Genomic DNA, 12441 nt, shown 5'->3' on the forward strand with positions numbered 1-12441 from the left:
TCTCACTACTCTCCCAGTGCCTACTCTGGGAAACTGGAGGTTTTGGTTCAGTATCTGAGTACTGAGTATATAATCACAGTCTAGTCACAGAGTCTATAAACACAGTCTTTAGTCATAGAGACTATAATCAGAGTCTATAGTCAGAGACTATAATCAGTCTATAATCACAGCGCCTATAATCACAGTCTATAGTCAGAGACTATAATCAGTCTATAGTCAGAGACTATAATCACAGAGTCTATAGTCACAGAGAGTATAATCACAATCTATTGTCAGAGACTATAATCAGTCTATAGTCACAGAGACTATAATCACAGTCTATAGTCACAGAGACTATAATCACAGTCTATAGTCAGAGACTATAATCACAGTCTATAGTCACAGAGACTATAATCACAGTCTATAGTCACAGAGACTATAATCACAATCTATAGTCATAGACCATAATCACAGTCTATAGTCACAGAGACTATAATCACAGTCTATAGTCACAGAGCCTATAATCACAGTCTATAGTCAGAGACTATAATCACAGTCTATAGTCAGAGACTATAATCACAGTCTATAGTCACAGAGACTATAATCACAGTCTATAGTCAGAGACTATAATCACAGTCTATAGTCAGAGACTATAATCACAGTCTATAGTCACAGAGACTATAATCACAATCTATAGTCAGAGACCATAATCACAGTCTATAGTCACAGAGACTATAATCACAGTCTATAGTCAGAGACTATAATCACAGTCTATAGTCAGAGACTATAATCACAGTCTATAGTCACAGAGACTATAATCACAGTCTATAGTCACAGAGACTATAATCACAGTCTATAGTCAGAGACTATAATCACAGTCTATAGTCACAGAGACTATAATCACAATCTATAGTCAGAGACCATAATCACAGTCTATAGTCACAGAGCCTATAATCACAGTCTATAGTCACAGAGCCTTTTCTCCCTCCCTCTCTCTTTCTATCTATATCTCTCTCTCTCACCCCACTCAGTTAACTGCAGGGCCACAGTGCGGTATGCGTTTCCCAGCATGTTGGTGTACACAATGTGCATAACGGAGGGCAGGTAGGTCAGCGCCGCTGTGACGATCGAGCCCGACGCCTTGTGGAAGTCCGCCATCAGCCCCTCGGAGTAGTAGAAGCCCAACATCCCCAAGACAACCAGGCAGAGGAACAGACCAACCACAGGCACCGACACCAGACCCATGCGCAACTGTCTCTTCCAATCGGGGAACAGTGGCTCCACTCTTCCTGTGACCGGATTGGTGCCCAGCTCGCCGTGGAAACCTGGGCGGGGCTCCTGGAAGCGCTCCGTCAGCGTGAGTGTCCCCCACCGGTAGGAAAGGGCAGCGCTGCGCCTTTTCCACAATTCCATGAACAAAGTGGACCAGATCATGCTGAAGACAGCCTGCACCATGTGACCACTGACTGAAAGCTGGTCTTCGTCCTCTGGGGCGGAGCCAGGGGAGGGGGAGGAGCCTGAAGCAGAAGCCAGGCCTGAGGGATCTGCTGGAGCTCCATCAGGCAGGGGTGGCCCAGGAAGGACGAAGGTGATGAAGACTCCCAGAAGTGCTGGGGGGACCAGAAACCAGGTGTAGAAGTCTAAAAAACTGAAGTAGAACGCAACAGAGCCGCCGAAGTAAGCGTGTATGGAGTCTGACCGACAGAGAGAGAGAACACAAGAGCAAATTAGATATTAACAGAGGTGTGTGTGTGTATACATGTGAGACATTCTAGAGATTACAGAGACAGTGCAAAATGTGTGTGTGTGTGTGTGTGTGTGTGTGTGTGTGTATGTATGTGTATGTGTGTGTGTGTGTGTGTTTATATGTATGTGTGTGTGTGTGTGTGTGTGTGTGTGTGTGTGTGTACCCAAAGGCTGTCCCCACAGGCGTTTCTGGGAATACCACTCTTGCCCGAGAGCTTTCAGCTTCTTCTCATCACACAGGGGAAAAACATCCTGAATTACTCCTGCTTTCTGCAGCTTCTGAACTACAGTAGAGAGAGAGAGGGTGAGAGGGAGGGGCAGAGAGGGAGAGAGAGAGCGAGAAAGAGAGGGAGGGAGGGAGGGAGGGAGGGAGGGAGGGAGAGAAAGAGAGAGAGATGGACACAGCATTATTACATTAGGCTCGGTGAGGAGAGAGCGTAGAATGACTAAGCATTTCATATTTCAGCAGACAGAGCGATGCCTACTGGCCACTTTCAGAGTTACACAAATAAACACACACACACACATGCACTTACACGTGTTCAATGTTCAGTCTGATGGACTGTGTGTGTGTTGTCTAACTCACAGATGTTCTGTCTGGCCCGGAGGATGCCCTTGTCTCCTGGTATTCCGGGGATGCGCTGTGCTTTTAGAGCCCGCATAGACTCTAGCTCATGCTTGACGATGTACTGCCTCTCAGCGAGGGTCAGGAACTTCTGCATGTCATCTGCACAGAGAATGCAGCTGTGTCACCCACATAGAGAATGTAACTGTGTGTTATGAGCACAGTGAATGGAGCTGTGTGTTAGTTTTGCTTTTTGCACTCCTTTCAGAACAATCGGGTTACGACTCCGCACCGATATTGCTGAAGTTGTGGCGGTCGCTGAAGGAGAAGGTGACCATGCTGTCGTCTTTATCTGCTCTGCAGAGCCCCAGGTCTTCGGTGGCACGCAGCAGCGTGCAACGCGGCGCGGCCACCACGATGCGGCCCCAGCTGGAGTCCTCGCCGGGGTGCGTCAGCAACTGCGCCCCTGAAACACACAGCAACACCTCACTCATTATATATATATAATAACCCGCTAATAACCCAGCCTACATTACTGTTACATTTTTAAAAATGATTAGTAATTGTATTTATGCACAGGATAAGATGTAATAATAGTAATAGTGTTCTATAATATCTTACGCCCACACCTAGCCCCGCTCACACTGTTAATGCGCATGCTCAGTAAACCGCTTCCAACTGGAACTCCCACCTCACACAGTGACAGGACACCCTCAGCCCCTCCACCTTTATGGCGCGTTTCTCCAACTAATCTGCACTCTCCTCATCCACAGCCACCGGCTGGTGCCTTCAGCTCCTGAAAACTCCCTCACAGCTGCTTTTAATTCAGGGCCCCCAAGGCCAAACTATGACGATGCGGCAGACTTAGCCACAAATCCCATGCCACCTGCATCTCCCGGGCGTACACGCACCCACCTCCCGCGGTCTGCCCACCTGTCCTTCCCTTTCAAAATCTTCCACTGTCAACTCTATCAAATACGTCTGACGTGCAAACATACGCTGTTTAGACAGAGGAAGTTCTGCTCACCTCCTGAGCTGTGGGCCGCGGAGATCATGGCCATAATCCACTGCTTGGTACCGGGCTGAACATTCTCAGCCAGCTGGATCAGAACCAGTGGCTCCACCTGGCCCGAAACACAGCAGGGACAGGTGACCTTGGACCAGGACTCTGACCGCGACAGCAGCCCTGTGTCAGACAGCGCCTCCTGTGGCTGTGTTGGGGATGCCATTGTGGTGTCCCTGCGGAAGGGCAACAGATATGGTTTTGAACTGCTTCTACTGGAAAGCTGGGTTTTGGCGATTTTGAGACACAAGCATTAAAAGTGAAAAACAACGCATACACACTCTGTTATGAAGACGTGGAGAATGTGGTGCTGGGGTAGATTCCCAGGACTCGTCAGGGCTGCTGAGCCACCTGCTTTCACAGCCTCACACGAAGCACTTCCTCCCGGACCATGGTGCAACACAAAACAAGTACAACAGACAGCACACTACACGGGTGCAAACAATACAATGCAGTGCAATAATACCATACAATAAATACAAGACAGCAGTGCTGATGAAACACAGAGTGCAATTAAGGGTGTTAGGGACACACATGTTAACATTTAGTATCACATGCTATCATATATGGATATATTTTTATTTCAATTTTTGAATTATATTAAAACAAAAATATCAGTTGTTTTAATTATGAGCTGATTAAATTTTTGTATTATTTGTTTGTTTGTCTGTTTGACATATAGTTGGTGTAGTTGATAGTTGTTAGTAATGACGCTCTCTAAGCTACGTGTGAACATCTCACCCAGTAGTCTTATACACAGTAATCCTGTCAACTTTGAATGGAACTTCCTTGTCTTAGATGGTGTCCGATTACATACAGTGTTGGACTGCTGTCCATTTCAAACTATAGAACATATTACTGGCAGATCTATGGCAGCGGCTCCCCCGCCCTGTTCTGTTGAGTTTACCCCAACTCTGGAGTGACACGCCTAAACAAACCCTACACAGGGGCAGATCGGCGCTGTGCAGAGACAAGCGGTAGCAGCAACGCAGAAGTTAAGCAAAACATCACGAGCAGTAGCCAAACCTCACCAGCAGTCCACATGCCTTCAGAGCACAATTCCCTGACGGTTTGAGTCATGTTTAAAAAAGCACGTACGTTTCGATCATGCGCGTAGACCTGAGTACGGCACCAGAACGGCACAGTCGCCAAGAAACACGCGTGTTGGCAGAATAAACAACTTTAGCAGTATCAACAGGATGCGCACAGACTGTGTGTGTGTGTGTGTGTGTGAACGTTTACAGTGGATGTTGATAAACCACAAGAGAAGGTGTGTTTAAATCACACACACACACACACACACACACTGAAAGTAACTAGCAACCAGGAAGGAGAGAGAGAGAGAGAGAGAGAGAGAGAGAGAGAGAGAGAGAGAGAGGATGAGGAGAGAGAAAGAGAGAGAGAGAGAGAGAGAGAGAGAGAGAGAGAGAGAGAGAGAGAGAGAGAGAGAAATGTAGATTACCTCCTGGAACTGAACTGCTCCCGGAGTTCTGCTCCTGTGCGGGTGAGCTCACAGCTCCTCCTCGTCCGCCGTCTTCTGCAAACCGAAGCAAAAAGCAGCGCCTCAGCAGACTGCACGCGCGCGCACGCCTCGCGACCTCCCGAGGGTCGTGCCCCACGCTCGCACGGACGACACGCTCTCCGGTCCGGACGCGCACCGCGCAGCAGCAACACGGGCGTGGCGGGCGGGTACTCGGAATGCAGCGCAGCCTCCCCGTCCTGCTCCAGGACGGGAGCGACTGCTGCTGGGAGCGCCCTGGGTCCTAAAGCCCGCCCCCCGTCACGGGCGTCCTCATAAAACGTGGGAGTTCAGCAGGAGTCCGATATTCAGTCGAACAAATAACACATTAGTATTGCAGCTCTGGATAAGAGCGTCTGCTAAATGCCGTAAATGTAAATGTAATCAGTTATAATTATAATAAAATGTTGAATTATATATGGTTTCATACGTAGAATGACATAAAATAGCAATACTAATCACAGAATACAATTTTATTTTTTAAATATTAGCATTCTTTTTATGAATTTTAGTAGTATCCTATTCAAATACATCTGAAAGTCAAATGGTTAACTCTGTTTTAAAGTTTAAGTGTACATTCAATAGTGAGTGTAATTACCAAGAAGTTATTAAATGTTTATTAAGCATACTGCCGTGCAGCAGAAATTGCTCTTAAAACTGGTGTTTCACTTTGTTACCTGACAAACCCTAAAGGTGTGGAAGCCAGTGCCACGTGACTCCACCCATTACCCCACCTCTCTGGAAACCGCGCTTTTCTCAGGGTTTCTCAAAGCCCTGCAGAAACCTGGGATTCCTCAGCCTTCCTCCAGTGCTGTTCTGTCAACAGCGAGCAGAATCGTCCACCTTCCTCCAGGTCCCTTCAAGGGCTTGTTTTGTTTTCTTTTGTTTTGAAGGTGTAGTTGTTGTGGATTTTGAGAAGCCCATTTCTGCTGAGAGAGACCACACGGACACCTCCACCTTCCCAAGCCTGAGTGCACATCTACCTACATGGGGACTGAGCCCACTGGCCATGCGTTCCTCCCGGTTCCCTTATAGATGATTGGTGACGACTGTTTCCAGATCAGCCTGTAGGGGGCGCCAGTGTTTAGGTTACCATCCTGACACCCCTCCTCTGCTATACACGCACCATCTTCGGGAAAGCACGAGCGTGAAAGGCAAAGCTGCAGTGGTCAAACAGCAGAGGGTGCATCGTGTCACTCACGTATTTCTGAAGGAACGGAGAGAAGACTCTATTCCTAAATACTGCTCTGAAGATGCTGTGTAGATGTTATGTTAAATTGGAATCTAGTGTTTTGCTTGCTTTATATCAACTTTGAAAATTAAGTTGCACTGGCTATAAGATCTATGATTTGAAAGATCTAGCACTTCTTTTTCCACCATAACTGCTCAAGAGATGAGCTTCACATCATGCAGTAGGTCACTGTACCATGGTACGTATATTTGAATATTTTTTCTCCCATGACCCTCACATGACTGCTTGGATTCTTTTGGAAAGGTCATACTGTATTTCTGTAAAGCACGGCTCTTTGCTATAAGACATTATTTGTACACTCCCATTTGCTCAATTTGTTTTGCGAAAGTCACACAAAAACCTGTCAGAAATATACACACATTTATTTACAAGTACAGTTGTATTTGCATAGAAATGTATAATTGCAACATAAAAATACATAGTAGTAAACAATTTTTTGTATTAGAGGCATTTTTAATAGCTTCTTATTTTTATGGAATTTGTTTCACTGCATTAATCCCCTAAAACTTGTTTACAGGTAAACAAATGTAAATATATTTACTGTTTTTATTTTAAATCAAACTGGAAGCAACCTCTAGTCAGTGGGACTTTGTAGAACGCATGTCATCAGCGGCAGGAGTGAAAGACAAATGTTATTAAATATCAAAAACACAAACATTTTCTTTTATTATTTCTCAATTTTCCCAACAAAGCAGCCGGATCCAACCTCCTTACACCCACCCAGATCCTGATGGACGCATCCCACTGATCAGTCACATGGTTCGGGCCTCTGGCCTCTGAGGCACTCCAGGGTCATTTTAGTATACAACTTATTGATTTCATATCTAGATTTTGTTTATTTTGGCAGCGGTGGGGGGCGGGCGTCTTTATACCATCAAAGACGATTTCAGAGACTGTGGCCGCACCAAACCTGTTCTCACAAAATATCTCCACCCTTTCGTCACCACCTAGAGATGGCAGCATCACACATTTTGAAAAAAAAGGCTTGGATGCAGCAGCTAAAAGCAGCTAAAGAAGGAAAAAGGAGCCAGTTTCCTATTGACCTGAATGGAAAGTTCCCAAAACGCCCACGTACGCATGCAGTGACTTTGGTCACAGTCCAACTCACACAAGGAGAAGATTCTAGAGCATTGGAGGGGAAAAAGACACAGAACAGGTTGATTCATTATGACTGAATGCGAGACACCACTACACAAAGCAGAGAATGACACGAGTGTGAACCAATGAGAGATCAGCCAAGAGTGCTGGGCAGGCTCTCCTTCACAGCCTAGTCAGATACTTCGGATCATCAACCCAGGGTGGGGGGTGGGTCCTGCAAGTCCATAATAACCAGAGTAACCAGGCCAACGTCGTCCACCCCTAAAAGAAAATGCCCAAAACACCTTGCTTCACACCCTCAAGGGTTCAGATTCTGTAGCCATGACAACACAGGTGCATTTCCTGGTTAGGAAGACCAAATGCCATTGTTTACTCCTTAGTGTCTAAGTTTTGGTCACATTTTAACACCTCACACTGCATAGTTAAATAACTGGTTACTCGAGGAGTTCATGGCTATGGGCGGCTCTCTGGCCAGGATATTGTTCTATTGTTGGATCTCTTGGCATATCTTACAAAAACAGTACACAAAATGAACAAGGCAGCCGGAATTATACTGTCCCCTAGCAGACCGGATCCCTGGACGTTAGCGAGGAAAACAGGAAAGGATCATTATTGAAAGACTAGTTCACAAGAAAGGAAAAAAACAAACAAACCACAAAAGAAGGTGTAAGACAGAAGGAAAGGAGGGAGAGGGAACTTTGACACCTCAGGGAAGCGTGGTGGTCTTGGGGGGCTGGACAGGCATTTGGGTGAGGCGTTCCTGAGTACATTTCTTGCTGGCAACGGCTTGGACAGCTACCGCAAGGTCCCTGGAGGGGTCCAACCTCCTCTCTTACTTTTCCTATTAGGACAGAACTATAGCCAACAATCAGTCACTCATTCTCTCTCTCTCTCTCTCTCTCTCTCTCTCTCTCTCTCTCACTCTCTCTCTCTCTCTCTCTCTCTCTCTCTCTCTCTCTCCTGACATCCACATGCACTCTCACACTTGCCTGTATCACGCTACCCCTATGAACATGATGGGAGGTAGGGCTGGGGGGGTCATGGGGTCGGAGGTTGAGGGTCATATATATATATATATAGGTCATTTGATCTTCCAGTGCCTCTAAAAGACAGATTTTATCCAACAGTATTTAAAGAATATTATATTCATTTATATATAAATATGTATATTTCCTAATATGAGACTGAGAATAAGAGCTCGCCCCTCTTGTGTACTGGCAGATGGATGATGATGATGATGATGATAACGCCGCCGCCAACGACGAGTGGTGTTTGGATGATGATGAGGGGTCCTCCCCCTCTTAGAGAAGGAGCGTGATGCCGAGGGGAGAGACCTGGTACAGGAGCTCAGAAGTGAGCACGATCCTTTAAAAGCTCTGGTCGGGAATGACTGTCCTGAAAGGGTAGTCCCACAAGGTGGTGGTGATCCCAAATCCTGCAGTGGGAAGCAGCGGTGTCGGCGCATGCATAAACAACAGGTGTGCACTACCTTTACATAATCGTACGACACGTTTGCATAAGTGTGCATCTTTCGCCAGTGCAAGAAACACGAGAGACGTGCAACACCAAAGCACTGGGAGGTTTCACTCAACATTCAGGTCTATCCACAGTCCAGCTCCCTTACACTAAAAGGACCCGTGGTCTGGACTCCCAGTTCCTCCTCCGACTGCACGTCTGTCGCATTACCTACAGTGCAGCTACTGAATAATTCACATCCAACAGTAACATCTAACAGGTTAGATCCCCATCAAAGGAAAAAATGGGATAAGATGAGGACAAATTACTAACAAACACAAACGCAGACACACACTGAAGTGGGGCCCGCACAGAGGTGGACGGGAAGTGCAGCAAACACACCTGCTCTTTGGTGTTCGAAGTGGTGTTTGACGTGGTAGGCTTTGAGGCCGTACAGGTAGGAGCCCTTGCGTGGAGAGCCGTAGTGCAGGTAGTAATGGATCATGTCATAGATGACGTACCCGCACAGACCACCGACAAACAGGGACGTGCCCAGGCCCTCAGACAGGAGCTGCCGCAGCACCAGGTAGAACGCTCCGATGACGATGGAGGCCACGCCGGGAGGAAACACCAGGCGAGAGCCGTCGAACGGAGACTGAGGAGAGGGAGAGAGAGGGAGGGGAAAGAGGAAGAGAATGGAGAGAGAGAGAGAGAAGGATTTGAAGGGAGAAGGGATATATAAAGTAGCAGTCCTGAAGGTCTGGTAAGTGACTAATCATCTCCACTCAGCCTGAAATTGTTTTAGTTGATTTTAGTCAACTTTTTATAGTGACCTTTTTAAAAAACTTTTAATATGATTTTGGTATGATTATTATTTTTAATATATATTAATATATTTAATATTAATTTAATTTATTTTAGTATTTCATCCCTATTTAATCTGTAATTTATTAAGATACTTTACAAAAGACTATGTATACTGATTTGATTCACTATTTACTATTATGGTCATTTATTATTATTAGTTTATATGTTTGTTAAAATCTAATTTTGTATGGTCTCAACTACACTGTAAATGAGGGTCACCCTTGACTTTCCTTCTATAAATGTTTTACTGATCAACTGACTGCACCCTGCAACACCACCACCTCCTCAGAAGTGGACTCTCCCAAAACCTTGAATGGTTTGCTCCTTCCCAACATCGCCACGGCAGCGGTCAGGGTGGGCGGAGACAGCGGCTCACCTTGTGGTGCTGTCCATGCAGCAGGAAGTGCAGCATGATGAGGTAATAATTGTGGGCGGGCGGACGCATGTGGAACAGGAAGCGATGGATGCAGTACTCGAGGAAGGACCACATAAACACGCCCAACATGAAGATGAGAGGGAAGCAGTATTTGTGGACCATAATGGAGTAGTCTAGACACACACGGGGGGGGGGGGGGGGGGGAGCCACAAAGCTTCAGCCCATCATCAGACACCTCCCATGCAAATTAACAAAGCTGCATCTGCATGCGCACATTATATTTATATATATTATACATTTATTACATAATTTAGAATGTTAAATGTGCCATGTTCACGTCGGTAAGTATCTCCTGCACAAGGATGTCTACCAAACATGAAATTTAGAACATTGCACTGCAGTTTAATCTCCGGAGTATCAAAGATGCAGTTTCACTAATGTACAAAAACTGAAATTAGTACCCCATAGCAGGTAAAAAGGAATTACTCCAATAACAAGTATATTATATGGTAATAAAATAGTAATAAAAAGTTATATATTATAAATATAATTCAAATGATCATGGTAATAAGTCTGCTTGAATATGAGCCATGCTAAAAGCATGCTAACTGAGGCAGGGCCACTTTGGAGACATTTCCTCTGGGAGGAGTCCATCACTGACTATATTATGTAAATATGCATAGTATATTTCACAGTGTATTTATACATAGAAGATTTTTAATGTGTACATATACAAACGCTATACTTCTCTCTCTATAGTAGTTAATATGGTTGGTTAAATGTTTAGCTTTGTGCGCATGTGTGTGTGTTACCTGATGTGATAAACAATCTAGTGCTACCTTGAGCCAACACGCTGTAGCAGTGCCAGCTCAGATACACAACCAGAGGCATCCACACAGCTGGCACCATGTACCTACACACACACACACACACACACACACAAATATATAGATTATATTACACACACAAATATATAGATTATATTACACACACATACATATTTTATATATATATATATATATATATATATATATATATATATATATATATACACACACACACACACACACACACACACACACACAACCCAGAGAAACAGAACAGTTCAGACGAGGTCCTTCATCAGCCACGCGGGTGCTGACATTCTAGGAGTTGGAACCAGTTTGAGAATCACTAGACATTTAAACCTCAACATTCATGCCACAGGGTTCTAAAGTTCCAAGACTGTAGATCAGAGCTTTTCCTTAAGTTTCCTAATTTCATTGCTGCCACAGCTGTAAATGCAAGCAGACACAAGCAGCGTCCATCAGCAGGAAAATGCGGAATCGATCCTTTTATGCTGGTTAGTTTAGCGTCTGTGTTAATAAAATGTACGTGTAAGGTGGGAGGCTACAGTACCAGTTAATAATCGACTGGTCATTTCTCTCTCGATGAGCATAACTTTGGGATCGGGAGAAGATTTGGGACACGGTCTCTGCTGTTGAAGTACAATATCAGCTACTGTTTTATTTGTAGGATGAGCCACATCAGCACCAGATGAGTTCTTGTAGTCTTAACAGCAGGTTGAGTATAGGTCAGGTCATCCATTCTCCGAGCAGATAAAGCATGATCGATGACATCATCGATAACAATCCACAGTCATGCAAACATTTTCATCTGCTAAAGTCCATCAGTGGCTTTTCTGGAGGGAGACTTCGCTCTCACTGCAGATGCCTTTATTGCTTATTAGCTGTGACTAGGTGACATAGTCTGTGGGTTTATAAAAGAAACTGCTACTGAACTGAAACATTTTTTTTCACTTCCTGTATATTCCAGATGGGGGTGGAATTTGGAGAAGGAAGAAAATTACAGCTCATCAAAATGTGCATGTAGCAATTCCAAAAACGTCTCTCGGAAATGTCTTGTTCAAAAGACGTTTTTCAACAAGTCCATCAGAGACGTGGCGTAGGACCCAGGCTAACTTCTTATCTGGGAATAGCACCTGGAGTCAAAAGGTGAAGCGATTTAGGGTTAACGCGAGTTCTGACAGCCTGACAAGTATATCTGCGAGACTTCTTTTCGGGTCCTGCGTCCGCTGCTGTGGCTTCCTGCAGCTGTTCGTATCAGATTTTAAACTCTGTTTGCTTACAAGAAGGTCCTGCTCCCTACACCATGAAGGCAGTGGTCAAAACCCCATCTGTACCTCGAGCCCTTGGTGTGTCAGGGCACCACCTGGCTGGACCCAGCCACCCTTCAAGATTCATGGAAGACAGGCATCCAGACACTTCCAAGTCCTGGAGTTGTTGGGATAAAGTCCCACTGAACCGCTGAAGAATGCATCCCACACCATCTTCTCACTCCGTCTGAAGACTTATCTCTTTGAAAAGCACTTGAATGTAAAACCAATTATGCCCTTAACAGGAAGTTTTTATATTTGCACTTAAACTGTCTTGTCTACTGTAATACTCAAATAGATGTGTACTGCATCTCTCTACTGATGCTTGGTTCTGGAAATGTGTCAAGTTAAGGGCATTTCTGGACT

The 12441-nt window shown here is 45.1% G+C and overlaps 2 protein-coding genes across 3 annotated transcripts in view; both read right to left on the reverse strand.

Annotated features, from left to right (window-relative positions):
* The window catches only part of ano10b (anoctamin 10b), a 14200-nt gene extending 9155 nt beyond the window's left edge, over positions 1 to 5045 (reverse strand). The window contains exons 1-7 of one of the 2 annotated variants that reach the window (XM_035531911.1): positions 4816 to 5045; positions 3635 to 3730; positions 3318 to 3529; positions 2583 to 2756; positions 2312 to 2452; positions 1890 to 2009; positions 1002 to 1673 (exon numbers count right to left, since the gene is read on the reverse strand). In XM_035531911.1, the coding sequence (XP_035387804.1) occupies positions 1002 to 1673; positions 1890 to 2009; positions 2312 to 2452; positions 2583 to 2756; positions 3318 to 3519 (1309 nt within the window). In that variant the 5' untranslated portion in view covers positions 3520 to 3529; positions 3635 to 3730; positions 4816 to 5045. Of the gene's footprint in view, positions 1 to 1001; positions 1674 to 1889; positions 2010 to 2311; positions 2453 to 2582; positions 2757 to 3317; positions 3530 to 3634; positions 3735 to 4815 lie in introns of both variants that reach the window. The other variant, XM_035531910.1, reaches the window with a different exon arrangement.
* Positions 5046 to 6467: 1422 nt separating this feature from the next.
* fa2h (fatty acid 2-hydroxylase) overlaps positions 6468 to 12441 on the reverse strand; it is a 26232-nt gene continuing 20258 nt past the window's right edge. The window contains exons 4-7 of the mRNA XM_027017193.2: positions 10733 to 10833; positions 9921 to 10093; positions 9080 to 9332; positions 6468 to 8657 (exon numbers count right to left, since the gene is read on the reverse strand). Coding sequence (XP_026872994.1) covers positions 8590 to 8657; positions 9080 to 9332; positions 9921 to 10093; positions 10733 to 10833 — 595 coding nt within the window. The 3' untranslated portion in view covers positions 6468 to 8589. The remainder of the gene's footprint in view (positions 8658 to 9079; positions 9333 to 9920; positions 10094 to 10732; positions 10834 to 12441) is intronic.

Source organism: Electrophorus electricus, chromosome 12, assembly GCF_013358815.1.
Source record: "Electrophorus electricus isolate fEleEle1 chromosome 12, fEleEle1.pri, whole genome shotgun sequence".
Taxonomy (NCBI): Eukaryota; Metazoa; Chordata; class Actinopteri; order Gymnotiformes; family Gymnotidae; genus Electrophorus; species Electrophorus electricus.